This window comes from Schistocerca nitens, chromosome 4 (assembly GCF_023898315.1).
Source record: "Schistocerca nitens isolate TAMUIC-IGC-003100 chromosome 4, iqSchNite1.1, whole genome shotgun sequence".
NCBI lineage: Eukaryota > Metazoa > Arthropoda > Insecta > Orthoptera > Acrididae > Schistocerca > Schistocerca nitens.
Genome location: NC_064617.1, coordinates 533,426,588 through 533,449,224, shown reverse-complemented (window position 1 = coordinate 533,449,224; position 22,637 = coordinate 533,426,588). Strand labels below are relative to the sequence as shown.

At 42.6% G+C, this 22,637-nt stretch overlaps 1 protein-coding gene across 1 annotated transcript in view; it reads left to right on the top strand.

Moving 5' to 3' along the window:
• LOC126251733 (adenylate cyclase type 9) overlaps nucleotides 1-22,637 on the top strand; it is a 177,943-nt gene that overhangs the window by 131,002 nt on the left and 24,304 nt on the right. The window contains exon 8 of the mRNA XM_049952339.1: nucleotides 1,733-1,832. Coding sequence (XP_049808296.1) covers nucleotides 1,733-1,832 — 100 coding nt within the window. The remainder of the gene's footprint in view (nucleotides 1-1,732; nucleotides 1,833-22,637) is intronic.

The window sequence follows — 22,637 nt, the reverse complement described above, 5'->3', positions numbered from 1 at the left end:
ATGGGATGCCAGGTATCTGGAAATGTCACCATGCCAAAATAAATGGCTATAAAGGCAATTGCTTGCAGCTAATTTATTATAAATTACCATCAATTTCAAGAGTTGCGATGTTCTAATAAGCCCACAATGAACAAGAATTATTCACTAATATTAATATGAGAAAGAATAGTAAAACAAAATATGGCATTGAGATAGGCAGTCCCAGTCAATAAGCAAATATAAGTAAATTTGCATTTTTTGGGCACAGGGTAGTTATTCAAGTGTTTAAATTGTAGTCTGTTAACATCCACACAGTTAGCAAGCATTTTTTAAATATTTGTGCAGAAATACTTTCGCTGACTGATCACATAGGCAAGGATTGTTTCTGTAACACTAAATAAATTAAGCCATCAATTTTGTGTTCACTTTAAAAAGTTTGAAAGTCTACACATGAACTTAGCATGTATCAGCTGTATTAAACAAACCGGAAAAATGTGAACAACAGAATGGCAAATTGTCAGGCAGATAATAGCCATGCTCAATCACTCAGTGCGTGTTTGTAATACTGAGAATATTTTGGTCATAATATTTTGGTCATCATCAGTACTGTTTGTCAGTAATTCTACTGTTGGCAATGCGACGATACTTGTCCTCAGATGAATGTTATATCGACGATTGACAGTAATATAGAACTTGTGAGGGCCCCATAACTTCCGTGTGACATTCCTACCATTGTAGATGATAGGCACAAATAATGTGTTGTTAGCACTTAATGAAATGACCAAAACTGCTCAAAGCCATGGCAGCAGAACTCACTAAAACTTCTACAAATTTTACTGACAATAAGAAAGCACTACTCATATAGCATGTAGAGCATCGGTGTAAATATCTGAAAATGTGCCCCATATGGAGTACAGTGAGAGCACCATGTTCTCTTAGATTTCTTCTCCAGGCTGGATTGAATATAGTTACAGAAGGTCAAATTATCAAGATGCACTATTCTGCAAATGATTCTGTCATGCCTTTTTGGCTTCATCCAGTTTCCATTGTGCGTAGTCTACTTGTAACTATTAATATGCTCAGCATCTGAATCGCAGGTGCTTCATTTCATTGTTACAATGACCCTTCTCTGTGATAATTGTGTTTCTCTTGATCAATCATTCTTGATAACTCTCCCTTCTATATGTATTGTGCTTGTCTGCTATTGAGGTTTTCTTCACTGGCTGCTGATAAGTCAATCATCATTTTCTCAAGTTCTTCTATTTATTTTCTTAACTCTGTTACTGCTGTTGGTGAATAAGTTTGTTATTTTCCAACAATGGAAAATCCAGGATGAAATGTAACAATATTATCTAAAGGAAAGTTGCTACTCACCATATAGCGAAGACGCTGAGTTGCAAATAGGCACAACAAAAAGACTCTCACAATGAAAGCTTTCAGCCATTAAGGCCTTCGTCAACAGTAGATCACACACACACACACACACAAACGCAACTCACACGACTGCAGTCTCAGGCAACTGAAACTACTACACTCAGAGTGTGTCTGTTGTCTATTGTAGATAAAGGCCTTAATGGCCAAAAGCTTTAATTGTGAGGATCTTTTGACTGTGCCTTTCTGCGACTCAGCATCTTTGTTAATTTCTGTTAATGTAATTTGGATGTTCTGTCATTGATAACAATTTATTGTAAACTTGATTTCATTTGTTGTGCATGCATGTACCTGAAACCTTGTATTGTCTCTTATTTTCCAGATATTTGTGATGAATGGTATAGTCCATGGGGATCTGCTTACACACCGTGTGAGTGGTTATTACACATCAAGCCAGTCTTCTGTTAATGAAGCAGATGGTGGTATGTACAGGCTCAAATCTTAATTATATATTTCAGTTCTACTATTTTGTCAACTACAAAAATGTTTGAGAGTGTACTCCATATCAGCTATCAAGATGTTTAAATAAACATAATTACTATTCAGTCACATGAGATTTAAGTAATTTCTGCCTTTGGCTACAAATTTTTGCATGAAAACATAATAACTTACGTATTTTGTGCTGCCCTGATTAAACTTGTCATCTGGTTTCGTTCTAAAATACCCTCCTCCTTAAAGACAGTTAGTGTAGTTACAAAAACGCATATTCAAGATTAACTGTTTCATAAGAAGATTATTTCTAGTGTTTTGTTAGATTGGTTTCATTATACTGTCATTATTACGCCAATACATAAAACGGATCTTAGGAAATGATCCCTTTTGTTTAATTTATATTGACTATGCATAATTCCCCCCCATGAACCATGGATCTTGCCGTTGGTGGGGAGGCTTGCGTGCGTCAGCGATACAGATGGCCGTATTGTAGGTGCAACCACAACAGAGGGGTATCTGTTGAGAGGCCAGACAAACGTGTGGTTCCTGAAGAGGGGTAGCAGCCTTTTCAGTATTTGCAGGGGCAACGGTCTGGATGATTGACTGATTTGGCCTTGTAACACTAACCAAAACGGCCTTACTGTGCTGGTTCTGCAAACGGCGGAAAGCAATGGGAAACTACGGCCGTAATTTTTCCAGAGGGCATGCAGCTTTACTGTATGGTTAAATGAATAGGCGTCCTCTTGGGTAAAATATTACGGAGGTAAAATAGTCCCCCATTCGGATCTCCAGGCGAGGACTACTCAAGAGGATGTCATTATCAGGAAAAAGAAAATTGGCGTTCTACGGATTGGAGCGTGGAATGTCAGATCCCTTTAAAAAGGGAAATGGATAGGTTAAAGTTAGATGTAGTGGGAATTAGTGAAGTTCGGTGGCAGGAGGAACAAGACTTTTGGTCAGGTGAATACAGGGTTATAAATACAAAATCAAATAGGGGTAATGCAGGAGTAGGTTTAATAATGAATAAAAAAATAGGAGTGTGGGTAAGCTACTACAAACAGCATAGTGAACGTGTTATTGTGGCCAAGATAGTCACGAAGCCCACGCCTATTACAGTAGTACAAGTTTATATGCCAACTAGCTCTGCAGATGATGGAGAAATTGATGAAATGTATGATGAGATAAAAGAAATTATTCAGGTAGTGAAGGGAGATGAAAATTTAATTGTCATGGGTGACTGGAATTCGAGAGTAGGAAAAGGGAGAGAAGGAAATATAGTAGGTGAATATGGATTGGGGCTAAGAAATGAAAGAGGAAGCCGCCTGGTAGAATTCTGCGCAGAGCATAACTTAATCATAGCTAACACTTGGTTCAAGAATCATGAAAGAAGGTTGTATACATGGAAGAATCTTGGAGATACTAGAAGGTATCAGATAGATTATATAATGGTAAGACAGAGATTTAGGAACCAGGTTTTAAATTGTAAGACATTTCCAGGGGCAGATGTGGACTCTGACCACAGTCTATTGGCTATGAACTGTAGATTAAAACTGAAGAAACTGCAAAAAGGTGGGAATTTAAGGAGATGGGACCTGGATCAACTGAAAGAACCAGAGGTTGTACAGAGTTTCAGGGAGAGCATAAAGGAACAATTGACAGCAATAGGGGAAAGAAGTACAGTAGAAGAAGAATGGGTAGCTCTGAGGGATGAAGTAGTGAAGGCAGCGAGGATCAAGTAGGTAAAAAGACGAGGGCTAGTAGAAATCCGTGTTTAACAGAAGAAATATTGAACTTAATTGATGAAAGGAGAAAATATAAAAATGCAGTAAATGAAGCAGGCAAAAAGGAATAGAAACGTCTCAAAAATGAGATCGACAGGAAGTGCAAAATGGCTAAGCAGGGATGGCTAGAGGACAAATGTAAGGATGTAGAGGCCTATCTCACTAGGGGTAAGATAGATACTGCCTACAGGAAAATTAAAGAGACCTTTGGAGAAAAGGGAGCCACTTGTATGAATATTAAGAGCTCAGATGGAAACCCAGTTCTAAGCAAAGAAGGGAAAGCAGAAAGGTGGAAGGAGTATATAGAGGGTCTATACAAGGGCGATGTACTTGAGGACAATATTATGGAAATGGGAGAGGATGTAGATGAAGATGAAATGGGAGATATGATACTGTGTGAAGAATTTGACAGAGCACTGAAAGACCTTAGTCAAAACAAGGCCCCCGGGGTAGACAACATTCCATTAGAACTACTGACGGCCTTGGGAGAGCCAGTCCTGACAAAACTCAACCATCTGAAGAGCAATTTGTATGAGACAGGCGAAATTCTCTCGGACTTCAAGAAGAATATAATAATTCCAATCCCAAAGAAAACAGGTGTTGACAGATGTGAAAATTACCGAACTATCAGTTTAATAAATCACAGTTGCAAAATACTAACACGAATTCTTTACAGAATGGAAAAACTGGTAGAAGCCAACCTTGGGGAAAATCAGTTTGGATTCCGTAGAAATATTGGAACATGTGAGGCAATACTGACATTACGACTTATCTTAGAAAATAGATTAAGGAAAGGCAAACCAACGTTTCTAGCATTTGTAGACTTAGCTTTTGACAATGTTGACTGGAATACTCTCTTTCAAATTATAAAGGTGGCAGGGGTAAAATACAGGGAACGAAAGGCTATTTACAATTTGTACAGAAACCAGATGGCAGTTATAAGAGTGGAGGGACATGAAAGTGAAGCAGCGGTTGGGAAGGGAGTAAGACAGGGTTGTAGCCTCTCCCCGATGTTATTCAATCTGTGTATTGAGCAAGCAGTAAAGGAAACAAAAGAAAAATTTGGAGTAGGTATTAAAATTCATGGAGAAGAAATAAAAACTTCGAGGTTCGCCGATGACATTGCAATTCTGTCAGACACAGCAAAGGACTTGGAAGAGCAGTTGAACGGAATGGACAATGTCTTGAAAGGAGGATATAAGATGAACATCAACAAAAGCAAAACGAGGATAATGGAATGTAGTCGAATTAAGTCAGGTGATGTTGAGGCAATTAGATTAGGAAATGAGACACTTAAAGTAGTAAAGGAGTTTTGCTATTAGGGGAGCAAAATAACTGATGATGGTTGAAGTAGAGAAGATATAAAATGTAGACTGGCAGTGGCAAGGAAAGTGTTTCTGAAGAAGAGAAATTTGTTAACATCAAGTATAGATTTAAGTGTCAGGAAGTCATTTCTGAAATTATTTGTATGGAGTGTAGCCATGTATGGAAGTGAAACATGGACGATAAATAGTTTGGACAAGAAGAGAATAGAAGCTTTCAAAATGTGGTGGTACAGAAGAATGCTGAAGATTAGATGGGTAGATCACATAACTAATGATGAAATATTGAATAGAATTGGGGAAAAGAGGAGTTTGTGGCACAACTTGACAAAAAGAAGGGACCGGTTAGTAGGACATGTTCTGAGGCATCAAGGGATCACAAATTTAGCATTGGAGGTCAGCGTGTAGGGTAAAAATCGTAGAGGGAGACCAAGAGATGAATAAACTAAGCAGATTCAGAAGGATGTAGGTTGCAGTAAGTACTGGGAGATGAAGAAGCTTGCACAGGATAGGGTAGCATGGAGAGCTGCATCAAACCAGTCTCAGGACTGAAGACCACAACAACAACAACAACAACAACAACGCATAAATCAGGTTTTTCTTGTCTGTACTGTATTTCCCATTGATTAAGTTAAATAAATCTGTACATTAATAAGATATTCTACCGTTCTTAATCAGCTACTTTCTTCTTCTAATTCAATAATAAGTGGTATGAGTTTCTGTCTTGTTAATTCTTTTACATAAAATAGGAATTGTCCTCTTGTATAGATATTCATCTGTCTATTAGCTTATCAGAGCCTGTCAAAGCTTATCAGAGTATGTAAAAAGTATACAGCAGTAGCATGTGTCGGCTATAATACAACTTTACTCTGATCAACATTTAATATGTACATTTACAAAAATTAATCTTCATTTTCAGTAATACAACTTTCTTTTTATCTTGTAAATTTAATGCTGTCATTAGTGGGCCATCTGCAGCTGCTGGTACACAGTTACAGTTTCTTTGACAATCAGGCACGTTGCAGAACTCTACGAATTCAACTCTTTACTCCATGCTGACTGACTTTCCACATCAACATGCATTTCTTCCAAAACATACGAATGAATGTTGTGTGAGAGTAGTAAATGAGTTGATTCAGTCTAATTGCTGTTTCCACATGTCAGAACGTGTGTATGGAGCTCTTTTTCTAAATATGTGGACTATAACTGTAATGATAACCAGAAGAATGGCTACATTCCATATGAAATAGATTCTGTTGTAGGAAGGTGCTGGTAGAATGTGAGTAAATACTTTAGGAGTAAAGGAGACAGCTCATCGAAAAGCATAAGTACTGAGTCATTGACAGGCAAAAAAGAGAGAGAAAGAGAGAGAAGACAAGGAAAACTTTCTAACTTTGGGAGTGATTCTTTTCCAAGCTAGAGCACACACACACACACACACACACACACACACACACACACACACACACACACACACACACACACACACACACACACACACACACGTCTATGCCCTGCAAGGTGCCAGCAGTACACACAGTGCCACTGCTACATTTCAGCAGGTAGGGTGGGGATTATGTTGGGTGAGTGGGTAGTGGGAAGGAGGGGTCGGAGGCATGGAGAGGGATTGGGGTGGGTAGCTTGCAGCTCCGGAGGAGGCAGCCAGCTAGGAATGTGGGAGGAAGGGGTGGCAGGTGCCTAGGCCAAGTATGTGATGCGTAGCTGTGGGAGCTGGTAAGGAGCGGCACATGCTGAATCTGACGTGACATGAATTGGGAGGGAGTGACAGGGCAGTGGGAGGAGAAACTGTTGGGTAGAAGGTGTGGGGCCTCTGGGTTACTGGAGATTGAGGCCAGGACAGTTACAGGAATGGAGGATGTGTTGCAAGGATAACACACATCTGAGTAGTTGAGGGAAGCTGGTGGTGGGGAGGAAGAATCCAGCTGGCCTGGGTTGTGAAGCAGTCCTTGAGATTGAATATTTAATGCTCAGCTGCATGTTGTGCCACTCGGTGGTCAATTTTGATCTTGGAAACATTTTGGTGCCGACCATTCATCCTGGTAGACAGCAGGTTTGCACTCACGCCTACATAAAAAGTAGTGCAGTGTTTGCAGCTTAATCGGTGTTTGACATGGTCACTTTCACATGTGTCTTGGCCTCTGATAAGGTAGGATAAGCATGCGAGGACACTGGAATAGGAAATGCTGGGTGGATGGGTGGATTGGTCAGGTCTTGCTTGTACCTTGGTCTTCCACAGGGTATAATCCTTGTGGCAAGGCAGTAGATGTGGGAGTGACATAGGGATGAACTAGGATGTTCTGTAAGTTGGATGGGTGACAGAAAACCACTTTAGGAGGGGTGGGATGGATATTGAGTAGGATGACTCTCATTTTAGGACATGATGATAGATACTCAAAGCCCTGACAGAGGACATGGTTCAGTTGTTCAACTCCAGGGTGATATTGGGTGGTGAGGTGTGTATGGTAGGGGGGGAGGGGGGGGAGGCATCACTCTCTTGCAGCGGATTCTTGATTCTTGGGGGTGGTAGAAGGATTGGGGGGGGGGGGGTGAGGATATGGCACCGGTAATCTGTTTGTGGACTAGGTTTGTGGTATAGAGCCTGTCTCTGAAGGCCCTCCTGAGACCTGCAGCATACTGGGCAAAGGAGGTCTTGTCACTGCAGATACAATATCCACAGATGGTCAGGCTGTATGGGAGGGATTATGTGGTGTGGAAGGGATGGCAGTTGTTGAAATGCAGGTATTGTTGGTAGTTAGTGGGTTTAATGTGGACAGAGGAGTGGATAAAGCCATCAGGAAGGATCTAGCCATCAGAGAGGAAGTCAACATCCAAGAAGGTAGCACATTGGGTTGAGGAAGACCAGGTGAAGCGGATGGGAGTCAAGGTGTTGAGGTTGTGAAGGAATGAGGGTACAGTGTCTTGTCCCTGAGTCCTAGATGGCCTATAAACAGTTTGGGACAGGAGGGTGCCAAGTGGGTGCCCCTGAATGTGCCATGGCTTTATTTGCATTTCTTCCCTCCAAAGGAAAAGTAGTTGTATGTCAATATATTGTTGGTAAGGTTTATAAGGAATGGTGTAGTGGGTTAGGAGCCTGAAGGTCATAAGAGAGACAGTGTTGGATAGTGGCAAGGCCTTGGGCTTGAGGGATGTTTATGCATATATAGTTGGCATCAATAGTGATAATTAGGGATCCAGGAGGTAAAGGGGTGAGGATGGTGGAGAGTCAGCAAAGGAAGGCAGTGGTACCTTTGTAGAGGGAGGCTAGGTATCGTACATTTGTTCAACTCCAGGGTGATATTGGGTGGTGAGGGCTAAAATTATTGTTGGTCAACAAGAACAGAAATTCTTTCAATGGGACCACAATAGCCAGCTATGATGGGGTATCCATGATTGTTGGGTTTGTGTATTTTGGGGAGCATGTAGAAGATGGGTGTGCAGGGTGTCGTCAGTAAATTGATTTGGGAGAGTGATTATCAGAGGTGCCTAAGGATTTCAGTAGGGAATGGAGGTTATGTTGGTTGGACTTCTGGGATGGGATTACTGTGGCATAGCTTATAAGTGGAGAAGTCAGAGAGGTCGTGGAGGCCTTCTGCCAGGTAGTCACTACGACATAATAAAGTTGTGAAGCCTTTGTCTGCTGGGAGGATGATTAGGCCAGGATTTGCTTAAAGGTTTTGTATGGCTGTCCTTTCTTCGGCTGAAAGGTTAGTGTTCTTAGGAAGGGAGCTAAGGAAGGATCAAGAGGCCAAGTTGGAGATAAGGAGTTCCTGGAAGGTGACCAGGGGATGGTTAGTTGGAAGTGGGGAGGATAATGGTTAGATGATGGTATGAACTGGGGCAGGCAACATTCAGTATTGGGATTAGGTTGATTTTGACTGGAGAGATCGGTGGCAAAGAAGAAATGTGTTGACTGTAGGGATCGGGAGAAGGAGAGCAAGTCTTTGCCAAGTCCAGTATGGCTAAACTTTGATATGGTGCTGAAGATGAACATGCACGTGAATGTATTTGTACTGTAGCTTGAAAAACAATTACTCAGAGAGTTAGTAAGTTTTCCTTCTTTCTCTTTTGTGTGTGTGTGTACGTGTGTATGCAAACACACGCGCGTACCTGTCAGCGATTCAGCACTTCTGCATATTGTGAGTGGTCTCCTTTACTCCTGAAGTGTTTAGAAAATAGATTCTCTTTTATGAAAGGATGACAGAGTTCTTACATCACATGTCTCTAAAAGTAATGAGAAAAAAATACCACTGTCTCAAATTTGTTGGTACTGTCACTTACAGAGTTGCTAACATTATCAAATAATGCAATGCAAACAATAATTTTTGTGCAAAACATCAACTGTCATTCCAGGTTTAATATATAAACCAGAATATTTGTTTGTTCATCTTCTCTACATTCCTACACCATTCATCCTATTGAGATGAAACTTTTGTATGGTCTTGTATGCACCCCTATGAAGGCTTCTGTGGAGGTAAGAACTATCCACTACACACAGTAGTGGGAAATGAAAAGGGGGTGACATAGAAGATTATCTCATGAAGGTCTGGAGCAATTTCGATCAAATTTTGTATATGATTTCGTATTCTACAGTAAGGAAAGATGGGCTACAGAGTGGTGAGGCAACTGTTGTCCTAGGAAAGCTCTACAGGAGCAGAAATGATTAGCGAACAAGTTTACACAGTATACAGAAGATTTACTTAACTTGTATTTTTCCACAATCATAGTAAGACTCATTACAAATAATGCAGCAGGAACTAGAATGCAGCTCATAGATAGCAGGTAGGATGAGGCTCACTGTACTATACAAGCACAAGTGATGGCATTGTAGTGATGAGGCTCCAAGTGCAAGTGGGGTGAGCGGCTGTCACTGCCATCCTATATTGCAACAGCAGAGGGCACTCGTAGTACCGAGCTGCTGGAGGCATGGCTCAGTGGGCACACACCATTGGGTCCACCAGATGCCACAGAAACTTGCAGTTTTGTTACCAACTGTAGAATGCCAGTGGGGTGGTCTCGGTATGTGATACCACATATATCGACAGCCACCCCCGCCCCCTCTCTCCAAGTCTCTGTTGTCATGTTGTGTGATGGTGGGGAGGGCGGTATGCAAGTGGAAATATGGAGATGGAAGCTGAAACTGAGGCCAGTGCCGAACTCCCATCCATGTCCCGGAGTACAACCCAAGCCTACCAGCGAACACCAACTGAAAAACTGGGCAGAGGGCAAGCTCCCACATCCATAGGCGGAGCAGCAAATGAAGATGGACACATCTCAATGACAGCAGAGGGACCTAAGGCAGCACGTGGGATAGCCACCTGGAAGAGGGGCCCATTCCAAGATGACACAGGCCGTCAGGATGGTGATGACCATGGAAGGGCATTGACTTCCATTGGTTCTGGACCAGCACCAACTGTGTGGGGCCTGCAGGAGCAAGATACAACTAGGGCTGCTGCATCCAGGCAGCAAGGAATCCGCAAGCAAAAAGCCTGCGGCAGTATCATGCAATTCACATGGATGAAGTTGATTGTTGTGGCATCTATGCAATGGTCTTGGTCCCAGCTGGAGAACCATAGAATGTCCAACACATCATACAGTGGTGCCTCGCTCCCAGAACCTCTGTGTGCCATACAGTCTGTAAAAGGCTGGACCAGTACTGCGAGGGAGCAGTAAGAAGCCAAGAACGGCAACAGAGCTTGATCCCATGTGTGTGAGGCATAAAGTTTGTCCATCTGTTGCTTAAATGTTAGTACAAAACGTTCAGCTTCGCAGTTGGATTGCAATTGCAATGGTGCATTCAAAATGTGGTTGATACTGGAAGCAGTGCAAAATTGTTCAAACTCTGTGGCAACAAATTGAGGTCAGTTGCCAGTCACAATGACTTCAGGCAAACCCTCACAGCAAAAGATCGTCGACAAGGCCTGGATTGTGGAACTAGCCATAGTAAATTGCATAGGAACCATGAAGGGAAATTTGCTGAAAGTGTCAACAATGATGAGCCAGTGTATGTATTCAGTAACGACCCATGATATCCGAGTGCAAACATTGCCAAGATGCTTGCGGCTCGGGCCATTCAAAGAACTCCTGACGCAGAACTGACTAATGTTTAGCACAGGCTTGGCACTGAGAAATCAACTGTTCAGTTTGTGCATCCAGTCCATGCCAATTGCAATGACGTTGTGCTAACTGTGGGGTGCGAACACTCCCCAAGTGGCCTTGATGTAGCAAATGAAGCACATCAGACTGGTGAACCTGAGGAACCACACCATGTGACTGGTCATTATTGGCATGAAGCAAACTGACACCTTGGTGAACTGCAAGGGCATGTTGCTGGGCAAAATATCAATGAACCACTGAGCTACAAATCTGTTTGCCCGAACATGGCCAACCAGTGGGGATGTAGTGAAACAGAATCTTCAAATCAAGATCCACTGCTGTGACCTGAGCAATTTTCTGGTGATTAAGCAGAAAGCTGTGCAAAGTATTTGTGCCTTGTGCACCAGTGTAATAATAAGAAGCAGCGGACTCATTGAACATGGAATCTGGACCAACAGGGAGGTGAAAAAGAGCATCTGCATTGGCATGCTTAGAACTGGGCAAATACACAATCTCATACTGATGTAAAGTGCGCGTCATATATCTTGGCGGCCGAGTTTAGGTTCGTTCTGCGCATCTGACGTCAAAACATACAGTCAGCCAATGAACAGAGAACGACGTTGCCAGATCTCGACTGTAGTACAGAGCACGGATGAGTGTCTTCAGTTTTAGAAACGTTCAGTCATAAATAAAGTAATAGAACAAAAGCAATGTCTTGATAGCAGACTGTTTTTTGAAAGTTTGGAAAAACCATTCTTTATGCCAATTGCTTCATTTTCTATTAATTAATTAAACCAACAAGCAATAAGACTCTCAATTCAGGCGATAGCAAGGAAAGGGTTTGTATCAATTTCACGAACCGCTTTTTCGCAATAAAGAATAGCGGTAATTGTTTATTTCCTATTGTACTTCGACGAAGTGCGAGTAATTCATAGGCATACCAACAGTGTTTGTCAGAATTTTGCGTGACATGTTAGAGTCCTTATTGAGACAAATCGCAGGACGAGCTACGTTAGCGTAATGGTTAAGGCGTTGGATTGAAAGGCGATAGGTAATGAGTTCAAACCTTGTGCGATGCTAAATATTTTTTTTTTTATTTTAAAACAATATCGAAGTGTCTTACTTCACGAATTTTATTCGTTTGAATGCAGTTTTTTTGAAATTTCTAGTGCTTTGTCTCTTCATTAACCCTTTTGCTGCTGCAGTCACGTGCTCCCCGCATTCCGCGCTGTGCGCGATTTTGTCATCACTGTACTGCTCGCCTGTGCTGACACATGGTGTTTCCGACTGCTTTGACACACTTATCATTTGATTTCACAAAAACTATTTGGCCCAAAAATTAGATTTTTACACATCTTCTTGACTGATACCTTCCCCCCATAAATGACTTAATTTTGTTTCGATGTTCAACCCAGTTATTGTGCAGCATTAAATGTAGTAAACCATTGCACGAAATTTTGAAGAGTTTGCAGAGGTAAAAGTCCATAGCGTATACTTTCCGTATGGTCGATTTTAGTTGCCACAATGTTGAGAATGAAATGTGGACAAGGTACCTAAATTTCATATAAAATTTACTGTATAACAATATCTCATTTAATTTAAGTACCACATAGGTGTCGTATGTAATATTGAGAAATATTCCATCTTTCGCGACTGTAATAAAAGTTTTATTTACACCGGGCGCGTTTGGCTTTATTTTAAAGCACTTCAGTCAGTCGAAGGAAGTGGGGGGAAGGTATCAGTCAAGAAGATGTGTAAAAATCTAATTTTTGGGCCAAATAGTTGTGGAATCGAATGATAAGTGTGTCAAAGCAGTCGGAAACACCATGTGTCAGCACAGGCGATCAGTGCAGTGACAAAATCGCGCACAGCACGGAATGCGGGGAGCACGTCTCTGTAGCAGCGAAAGGGTTAATGCGGCCGTGGTGGCTTTACTTCATAAACTGCGCGCTCCCCCTAAACGTAAGCTTGCGAACTATACTGTACTATGGCGCTGTTTCTGTTGGCGCGTGCGTCGTGTGCAACTGGCAACGCAGCAATCTCCCGCATCTGGGCAGGCATGCGCGAGCCGCCAAGATAAAAGAATTCAACTATAACAAAAGAAGAGCCTACCGTTGCAGCTCCTACACTGTGCAATTTGTGACTGACTGAGAAAGGTTAAAGATTGTAGAGGTGTATGGCAGCCACCAAGTGAAATTTTCTGCCAAAGAGATACTGGTGAAACTTAATGACATGAGAGACAGCAGTGGGAGGCTCCTTTTCAATTTGCAGAAAATTACATTGAGCTTTGTTCAACAATTTTGAAGCAAAGGCAATCCACATGTCAGCAGCACTAAATTCTTGCAACAAAACTACACCAATGCCGTACGAGGAAGCATCCACAGCCAAGACCACAGATTTGGCTGGATCAAAGTGGAGAAGGCATCGGTCACTAAGCAAAGCATCTTTCAACTTCTCGAAAGCAGACTGACACTTATGTGACCAAACAAAAGGAACATTCTTCCTGCACAAGCGATTCAAGGAAGCCATGATTTGAGTGGCATTAGGAATAAACAAGATGTAATATTTGAGTTTCCCTAACACAGACTTCAATTCTCACACATTTTGGGGGGTCGGCGGGGGGGGGGGGGGGGGGGGGGGGCAGTCATGGATAGCCAGGCAAATGTGATTTCATTGGATGAACACCCTGTCTATTAATGACATATCATATGTATTCATGTTCAGAGTGAAAAAACACAAATTTGTCTCCATTCCATTTGAGACCAGCTGCAGGTAATACTTGAAATAGAGTATGAAGTTTGTTAATGTGTTCTTCGGGAGCACGACCTGTGGTGGCAGTGCCATCTAAATAATTCAAGGAAAAAGGAACTTTTGCAGTCAGCTACTCCAGAAAGTACTGAGATATCGTAGGTGCAGAATCACTGTCAAAATGTAATCTCGAAAATTTGAAGAGGCCCAGATGAGTGTTAATGACAAAGAATTGTTGCGACTGCTCATCTGGAGAGAGTTGCAAGTAAGCATTGTGCAAACCAGATTTGGAAAAATAACATTGGCACCCAATCTACCCATCAATTCTTCCAGACACAGCAAGGGATAATTGTCAGTGACTGTTTGAGGATTCACATTTTTTTAAAATCGACCCAGAACTGGAGTCTGCTGGATGGCTTCTTTAGATTAACAAGAGGTGATGCCCACCGACTAACAGTAAAGGTTGCGACGTCCTCACTGTCTTACAGAGCAGGAAGTTCCTGAGCCACTTGTTCTTGAAGAGCCTGAGGGAAAAAAAATGGGCTCTAACAAAATGTGGCTGTGCATTGTCCTTCATTGTGATGTGGGCAACAAAATAATTGGCTTTGATTAAACACTCAGAAAACAAATCCCGAAATCCTGCACATAAGTGAGCAACACTCTCCTGAGAATCAAAAGGAGAAAATAAAGTATACTGTCCTGAATGCTTAACCCAGACAAATCAAAAGAGTCGAGACCAGAAATATTAGCACTATCTCAGGAGGGAAACACTATAAATATCACTGTCTTCATCAAATTTCGGAAAGTTGCAGGAAACCTATAAGTGCCTAAAACGAGAATGTCTTGGCCATTATAAACCACCAGTGTATGACACAATGTGCACATCTTAAGTGTGCCAAGCAATTTGTAAGTGCTATGGTTGAGCAAAGTCACTGAAGCTGCAGTGTCAAGTTGTAAATGGACTGATTGTCCAACAGTATTAAAAGAAACAAAAAGTTTGATGTCTTTACATTTCACTACAAATGAGTTGGGAGCCTTTCCTCAATGGCTATTACACTGTTGTTTTGCACTAAGGACTCTGTGGGGCTTTGAACACACACTACACACTGTTCTGACTTAGATTTGTGTGAAGGAGTAGCACAAGGGGGTGCCTTAAGTTTCTGTAAGCACACAGACTGTGTATGTCCCCATTTGGTAAAAAAAGGCAAAGTCTGTTTGTCACAGGCGCCCACTGAACAAACAGGCACTATCTTACTATCTTAAAACTTCTGTTGTACTTTCACTGGAATCCTGATAGTCAAGAATTTGCAGAACCTGTTGCAAAGAAGAGACAAGGTGTTTAAGAATCTGTTCCCAATTTTGAGAGTCAGCTACATTGTTCATGATGGCATCATGAGCCACTGTATCACTGCAGTATTTGCCACAGTCACATTTGAATCTACACTGTGTACTAAGACCTATGCAATTCAGTCACCCACTGATGTTAGGTGTGTCCTTGTTGTTCACACAACCTAAGGAACTTGTAACAGGCAGCTGCAGTCAGTTCTGCCATGGCCGAGAAATAAAAATGTTTGTCAGTACCTAGGGCTGTGATGTGTACATTGAATTGTGAGAGGGACTCTGTCCAGCCTTCCTTCGCATTGTCAAACTTACAGAATGGCATCACATACTCAGGCAGTGCAGGTAGCGGTGCTGCTGCTGGGTCCAGTGTCCTGAGTGTAGTCATCTGCACAGTCATGAAGCGATTCATCACTTCAAGCAGTTGCACCATTTGTTGACTCTGAAACTGAATAAACTGAGTTAGATGAACAGCAGGCAGCGCAGCAGATGATTGTGGCTTGGCAGCCATAGTAACTAAGCAATGTGCAAAATAACAAGACAAATAAGCACAGAGAAAGCAAAAATGGGTGCAGCCACTGCATTGATTGTAGTGTGCTCTGTGGAGTATGGCGATAAGTCCGGGTTTCGTCTCCTGTCACTATAGAGTTGAGAAAAGCCTCGCCTTCAGTCTCAAAATAGTCGAGAAATTCGCAAGTGGCACTGATTCTGTTTATTTTGTGTGCTTCAGTGAGCATCTTGGGCACCCATCGTGCACATAACTTGCAATAATTTTTTTCAGTCAGTTACAATTTCATGAACAACAATTCATGAAATGTTTGTGCAAACTGCATTCAGGTCGTCAGTTTTCAAACAGCAATGAAAGAGAATATATTCTTCAATTTTTTGCACCAAATCATCAGTCACAACAGATGGTCTTCCACTTCTGTCTTCATTGTTAATTTCCGTCCTTCCAAAATTGGAATTCTGTACCCATTTTGTCACATGCCACCTTGAAATTACGTCCTCTCTATAAGCTGAAACAATTATGTGACGAATCACAGCGGTGTTCATAGCCTAAGCGTTTAAACAGTGAATTACAGTCCACATTTCGCTCTTGGCAGGAGCCAGAATGAGAACGCTCATTTCTAACAGTCACCACAACACTAATCGATGAGCTACTGATTGTTGGGAATGCTCGTTCCCTCTTCTGGCTTCTCACTATATGCCAGTGGTACCACTTTCCCCCACAGACATTTCATGCTAAAGTTACATGCCTTGTAACCTTAGTTTCCAGATAACCCATGTATATTGCAGCAGCAGAGGGCACTCATAGTACTGAGATACTAGAGGTGTGGCTCAGCAACACACACCATTGGGTCCACTGGATCCCATGCAACCACTATTGGCATCAGAAGGAAACTCACAATTCCATTACCAACTGTAGAATGCCAGTGGCATGGTATCAGTACATGATACCACACACATCAGTCATCACTTGTATGAAAATATTTTGAAAGTAATACATCCCAACCACTCCTACAGGTGGGTATAAGGGTAATTAGTCATGACATGTAAAAATATTTGATAACAACTGATATCAGTATCAAATCCATAGTTTTTAGTGTCACTACACTTATTGCTGACACATTTCACCTTTAGAGTTGGTGTGGATGCAAGGGTTGCAAAGACAGTGACACATCAGAATATCTTTGTAATGCCTGAAGGAATTTCTACCAAAAGTGGCACACACATCGCTTGCTGTCTGAAAAAATTTAACTATGACAATGAGACACCCCCTCCCACCCCTCACACCCCCTGCCCGTTTGGCTGAGAAAGATCATGCCACATTGCTCAATACCACAGATACATTTAACATTGTCTTAGTGTAAAATAGCAGAGGCTTAGACATTTCTCTCTCTCTCTCTCTCTCTCTCTCTCTCTCTCTCTCTCTCTCTCTCTCTCCCCCTCTCCCCCTCTCCCTCTCCCTCTCCCCCCTCCCCCCCCCCCTCTCTCTCTCTCTCGAAAAGATGATCATTTACTTAGAGAATTACAAGTTTCCTCAGAATTCAGATGAAATTGCAGGGAAAAATTCACTAGAGATACACAGAAAATGTTTTGAATATGTTAAATGTATGTGAACAATGTAGGAAAAGACAGATTGCTACTTGCCATAAAGAAGACACATTAAGTTGCAGTCAGGCACAATTAAAAAGACACTTACAAAAGCTTTCAGCCACTGCCGTCATCAGTAAAAGAGAGAGACACACCATTCATGCAAACAAGTAAGCACATCTTGTGCACTCATGACCACCAACTCCAGCATCTCAGGCCAGAATGCATCTATCATGGGGGATGCTAGAGGGAGCGGGGAATGGGAAGGGATAGTAGCATATGGGTAGAGGGGGGGGGGGAGAGAGAGAGAGAGAGAGAGAGAGAGAGAGAGAGAAACGCTGTCTGGTGGAGTGTGTAGAGACTATAATGCAACAGGAGCAGTGTCAAGAGTTTGTGGGGCAGGGCGGTCAGGAAAAAAAGGAGCAAAAAAAAGGAGATGAGCGGGATAAGGATAAGATGGGCAGATGCATTGGCAGAGGGCAGCAAATAAACCAGATGGTAGATGAGAATGGGGAGGTTGTGGTGACAGTATGTTACCGTAGGTTGAGGCCTGGCAGATAACGGTAGCAGAGAAAGTGTTGTAAGGATAACTCCCATCTGTACAGTTCAGAAAAGCTGGTGGTGGAGGGAAGGATCTAGATGTCTCAGATAGTGAACCAGCCATTAAAATTAAGTGTGTTACGTTCAGTGGCATATTGTACCATAAGGTGGTCTACTTTTCTCTTGGTGACATTCATCGTGGTGGACAGCTGGGTGGAAGTCATACCAATATAAAAAGCTGTGCAGTGTTTGCAGCAGAGTTGGTAAATGACAGGGTTGCTTTCACAGGTGGCCCAAGCCCTGATAGTGGTAGGATAAACATGTGACAGGACTAAAATAGAAAGTGCTGGATGGGTGGACTGGGCGGGTTTTGCACCTGGGTCTTCCACTGGAATATGATCCTTGTGGTAAGGGGTTGGGATTGAGAATGGCATAGGGCTGGACTAGGTAGTTGTGGAAGTTGGATGGGCAACGGAACATCGTTTTAGAAGGGATGGGAAGTATCTCGGGTAGAACGGCCCTCATTTCAGGGCTGGATGATAGGTAATCAAAGCCCTGGTGGGGTATAAGAGTTGTTCCAATCCTGGGTGGTACTGGATGATGAAGGCGACACACCTTTGTGGCTGGTTCTTGCGGGTGGTGGGAGGATTGGAGGTGTGAGGGGAAATGGCACAGGAGGTCTGTTTGCAGACTAGGTCTGGGGGATAGTGCCTTTCTGTGAAGGCCTTGGTGAGGCTTCAGCATACAGAGCAAGGAAGTTTTTGTCACTGCAGATACGCCATCCTCAGAAGGCCAGACTGAAAGGGACGACAGCTGTCAAAACACAGGTACCATTGGTGGTTGGTGGGTTTAATGTGGACAGAATTACAGATTGAGCCATCAGAGAGGAGCAGGTCAACATCTAGGAAGGTGGCATGTGCAGTTGTGAGGAGGCCCATGTGAAGCAGATGCAAGAGAAGATGTTGAGGTTGTGAAAGAACAAAGATAGCATATCTCGGCCCTGAGTCCAGATCATGAAGATATCATCAATGAACCTGAACCAGATTGGGGTTTGGTGTTTTGGGAGGCTAGGAAGGTCTCCTCTAGATGGCCCATAAAAAGGTTGGCATAGGAGGGTTCCATGCCTGTGCCCATGACAGTGTTGCGTATTTGTTTATTTAAGTTCCCTTCAAAGGAGAAGCAGTTGTGGGTTAGGATAAAGTTAATAAGGTGTATCAGGAATGAGGTAGTGGGTTTGAATCTGAAAGACATTGGAAAAGGTAGTGTTCTGTTGCGGTAAGACCATGGTGTATGATGATGTCCTCCTCTCCGTGTCCAGCGACAGCGACTCCGTCAGTCTTCTCTGTCCTTGTTGTGGTAGGCTCGGATGTGGCTCGTGAATCCGAATTTCGCTTTGAATATCCTGTTGCATGAAGCACAGTGAAGTTGACCAGCAGAGTTGTAAGTATACGTGTAGACAGGCTTGAGCTGAGATTTTCGGAGCTCTCTTTTAGCATCCAGGTTCATTAGACGCTTTTGCTCGAATTGTTCGATGCTCTTATGTACAGTTGATCGCCACTCCGATCGTCACAATGCTAGCTCCTCCCAACGGTTGCTTGGAATGCCACAGGCTGCAAGGTGGCGTTTAATGGTGTCTTTATATCGCAGGTGTTGACCACCTTTCCTCCTCTTCCCGCACGAGAGCTGCGAGTAGAACACCGCTTTAGGTAGCCTACTGTCATCCATGCGTACTATGTGACCACTCCATCTCAGTTGATGTTTCATTATTAAAGCTTCAATACCAGCCAGTTTCACGCGGTGCAAAATCTCCGTGTGTGGGACACGGTCTTCCCATTTGATGCGCAGAATTGATCTCAGACATCGAAGATGAAATTTATCTAGCTTCTTAATGTCAGCTTTGTAACAGCACCAGGTTTCCGAGGCATAGAGTAAGGTGGATAATACTACTGCTTTGCAGACTGCAATTTTTGTTTGTAGTTTGAGATCATGTGATTCCATACTCGGTCATTAAGCTTACCGAAGGCTGAGGCTGCGCTGGCTATACGCGCTGCGATTTCCGTTGTCAGGCTGTTGTCACTTCTAATTTGGCTTCCCAGGTATTTGAAATTTGACACATTTTGCAAGGGTTTGTTATTTATCTCAATACTGGAGTCATCTGCATTAAGACCTCTAAGTGGCTGTTTGAGAACTTGCGTCTTAGTGATGCTAATGGCTAAGCCAAATCTTCTGCAGGAGGCATTTAACAGATTTATGTAAGTCTGAAGAGTTTCGCAAGAATTAGCCATCATGCATACATCATCCGCGTAGAGAAACTCTAAGATGGATAGTTTGGTTTTTGGCAGAGGGGGTCAGAGGGGGGGGGCGCAGCCCCCCCCCCCCCCTGCAGCGCATAGAGTTAGCAACAGCAAGTTACCGCAGCGCTAGTAGCGCGTGGACTTTGACCCAGCCGCCGCGGCGGCGGGAAGCCAGCTTGGCAGCGAGCACGGCCCTTAAAATTACTAGGGCCGTGCCGCCGAGTTTACATGGAGCTTATAACATGGAGATAACACAGGCCGGCGAGCGCTGTGTTAACGAGCCGGTTTGTTTACATAAGGATTCGTTTGGGACTGCTGCCGAGTTAGCAGCGCAACGTTACGTAAGCGAGCGATAAGCGCTTTGCGCGCCATTCGCGCTGCTGCTGTCGCACAGGCAACTGCATTGAACGCTGCCAAGATGCGCTATATAAGGCAGCGACGTCGCGTGTGCGCGCGTGCGTGCGTGCGTGCGTGCATGCTTGCACGTGCGCTCAATGCATTCTGGGCACAAGTAGTATTAAATAATCCAAATAATACGGACAAACCAGCACACTTAGTATTGTATAAAATAAACCATCAGAATTGCAACAATTTCTTTATTCTTCAAATTGACAGGAAATTTAAAGTCATATTTATTGAACACCTTGTAGCATTTCGTCTTCAACAACCAACTAAATCAACAGTAGTTTCAATTTTCTAAGAACTGTACACACTGTTGATAATATTGTAAATGGAATATTTAAGTTAAATGATTTCATACATGAGGTTATTGGTACACTATGTACAGTGAAAATAAAACAACATAGAGTAATTTCACCAAGGACTACCAGAAAAGCAGATAATGGCAGTATGTGGGTATTTTATAGTTCAGTACTTCAATTTTCATTAGTGCTCGTATGTCTTTTCCATTAATCATCTTGTAGAGTACCCCGTCACTGGCATGGTCTGCTTGGAACACAAGCATTGCCATCTTCTCTGATATTCCCTCCTACATGAACATCTACAAACATACGGTGCAGCCCAGAGGGTACCTTGTATCACTGCTTGCCATTTCGTTCCCTGTTCCACTTGCAAATCTAGCAAGGAAAAATGACAGTCTATAAGCCTCTGTAGGAGTCCTAATTTCTCTTCATGTTCATGGTCCATTAAATGATATGTACATTGGCAGCATTAGGATTGTTCCGCATCAGCCTCAAATGCCAGTTTTCTAAATTTTCTCAGTAGTGGCTTATGCAGAGAACACCCTCTTCATCCCATGGTTTCATATTTGAATTGACGAAGGGTCTCTATAATACTTACATGTTGATCGAGCGTACTGCCAACAAATCTAGCAACACTTCTTCGAATTGCTTCAATGTCTTTCTTTAATCCGACCTGGTGGGTTTACCCCATGCTCGAGGAGTACTCAAGATTGGGTTGCATCAGTGTTCTATAAGCTGTCTCCTTTATTGATAAGCTAAACCTCCCTAAAATTCTTGTAATAAACAGAAGTTGACCATTCACCTTCCCGACACCTTTCCTGCATTCCATTTCATATCACTCTGCGGCATTTTGGCTAGATATTTTTTAATAAGTGCAGCTGTGTTAAGCAGCATACTACTAATACTGTATTCGAACGTTATGGGATTGTTTTTCCTACTTATCTACATTAACTTAAGTTTCTATACATTTAGAGCTAGCTGCCATTCATCACATGAACTAGAAATTTTGACAACGTCACTCAGCAAGGATATCTTCCCATACACTGCAACGTCAGCAAACAGCCACAGTTCACTGGACACACTGTCCATTCACATCATTTGTGTGTATAGAGAATAGGAGCAGTCCTGTCACACTTCCCTGTGGCACTCCTGACAATACCTTTGTCTCTGATCAACACTCGCTGTTGAGAACAACATAGTGAGTTCTATTCTTTGAGAAGTGTTTGAGCCACTCAGTGTCCGGGAACCTATTCTATTTGCTTATACCTTCGTTAACAGTCTGTAGTGGGGCACCATGTTAAATGCTTTCCAGAAATTTAGGAATGTGGAGTCTACCTGTTGTTCTTCATCCGTGGTTTGCAGGATATCAAGTGAGGAAAGGGCAAGCTGAATTTTACATGAGCGATGCTTTCTAAATCTGTGCTGACTTGTGAACAGAAGCTTTTCTGTCTCAAGGAAATTTATTATACTCAAACTCAGAATATGTTCAAGAAATCTGTAGCAAACTGATCTTAAGGATATTGTTCTGTAGTTTTGCAAGACTGTTGTTTTACATTTCTTATATATGGGAGTCACCTGCACTTTTTTCCAATCACTTGGGACTTTGTGTTGGGTTAAAAATTCAAGATTAGTAAGAGGGTGCTGCAGTGTACTCTGTGTAAAACCGACCTAGAGACTTATTTGTTTTCAACACTTTCAGTTGCTTCTCTGTCAGGTATTCTTGTTACTATGTTCTCCATAAGGGAGTCTGTTTGACAGTCAAATGACGATATGTCTGTATGGTCCTCCTGCATGAATGATTTCTTAAATACAGAATTTGAAACTCCACTTTTCCTTTCGCACTCTTCTATTGCCACACCAGAC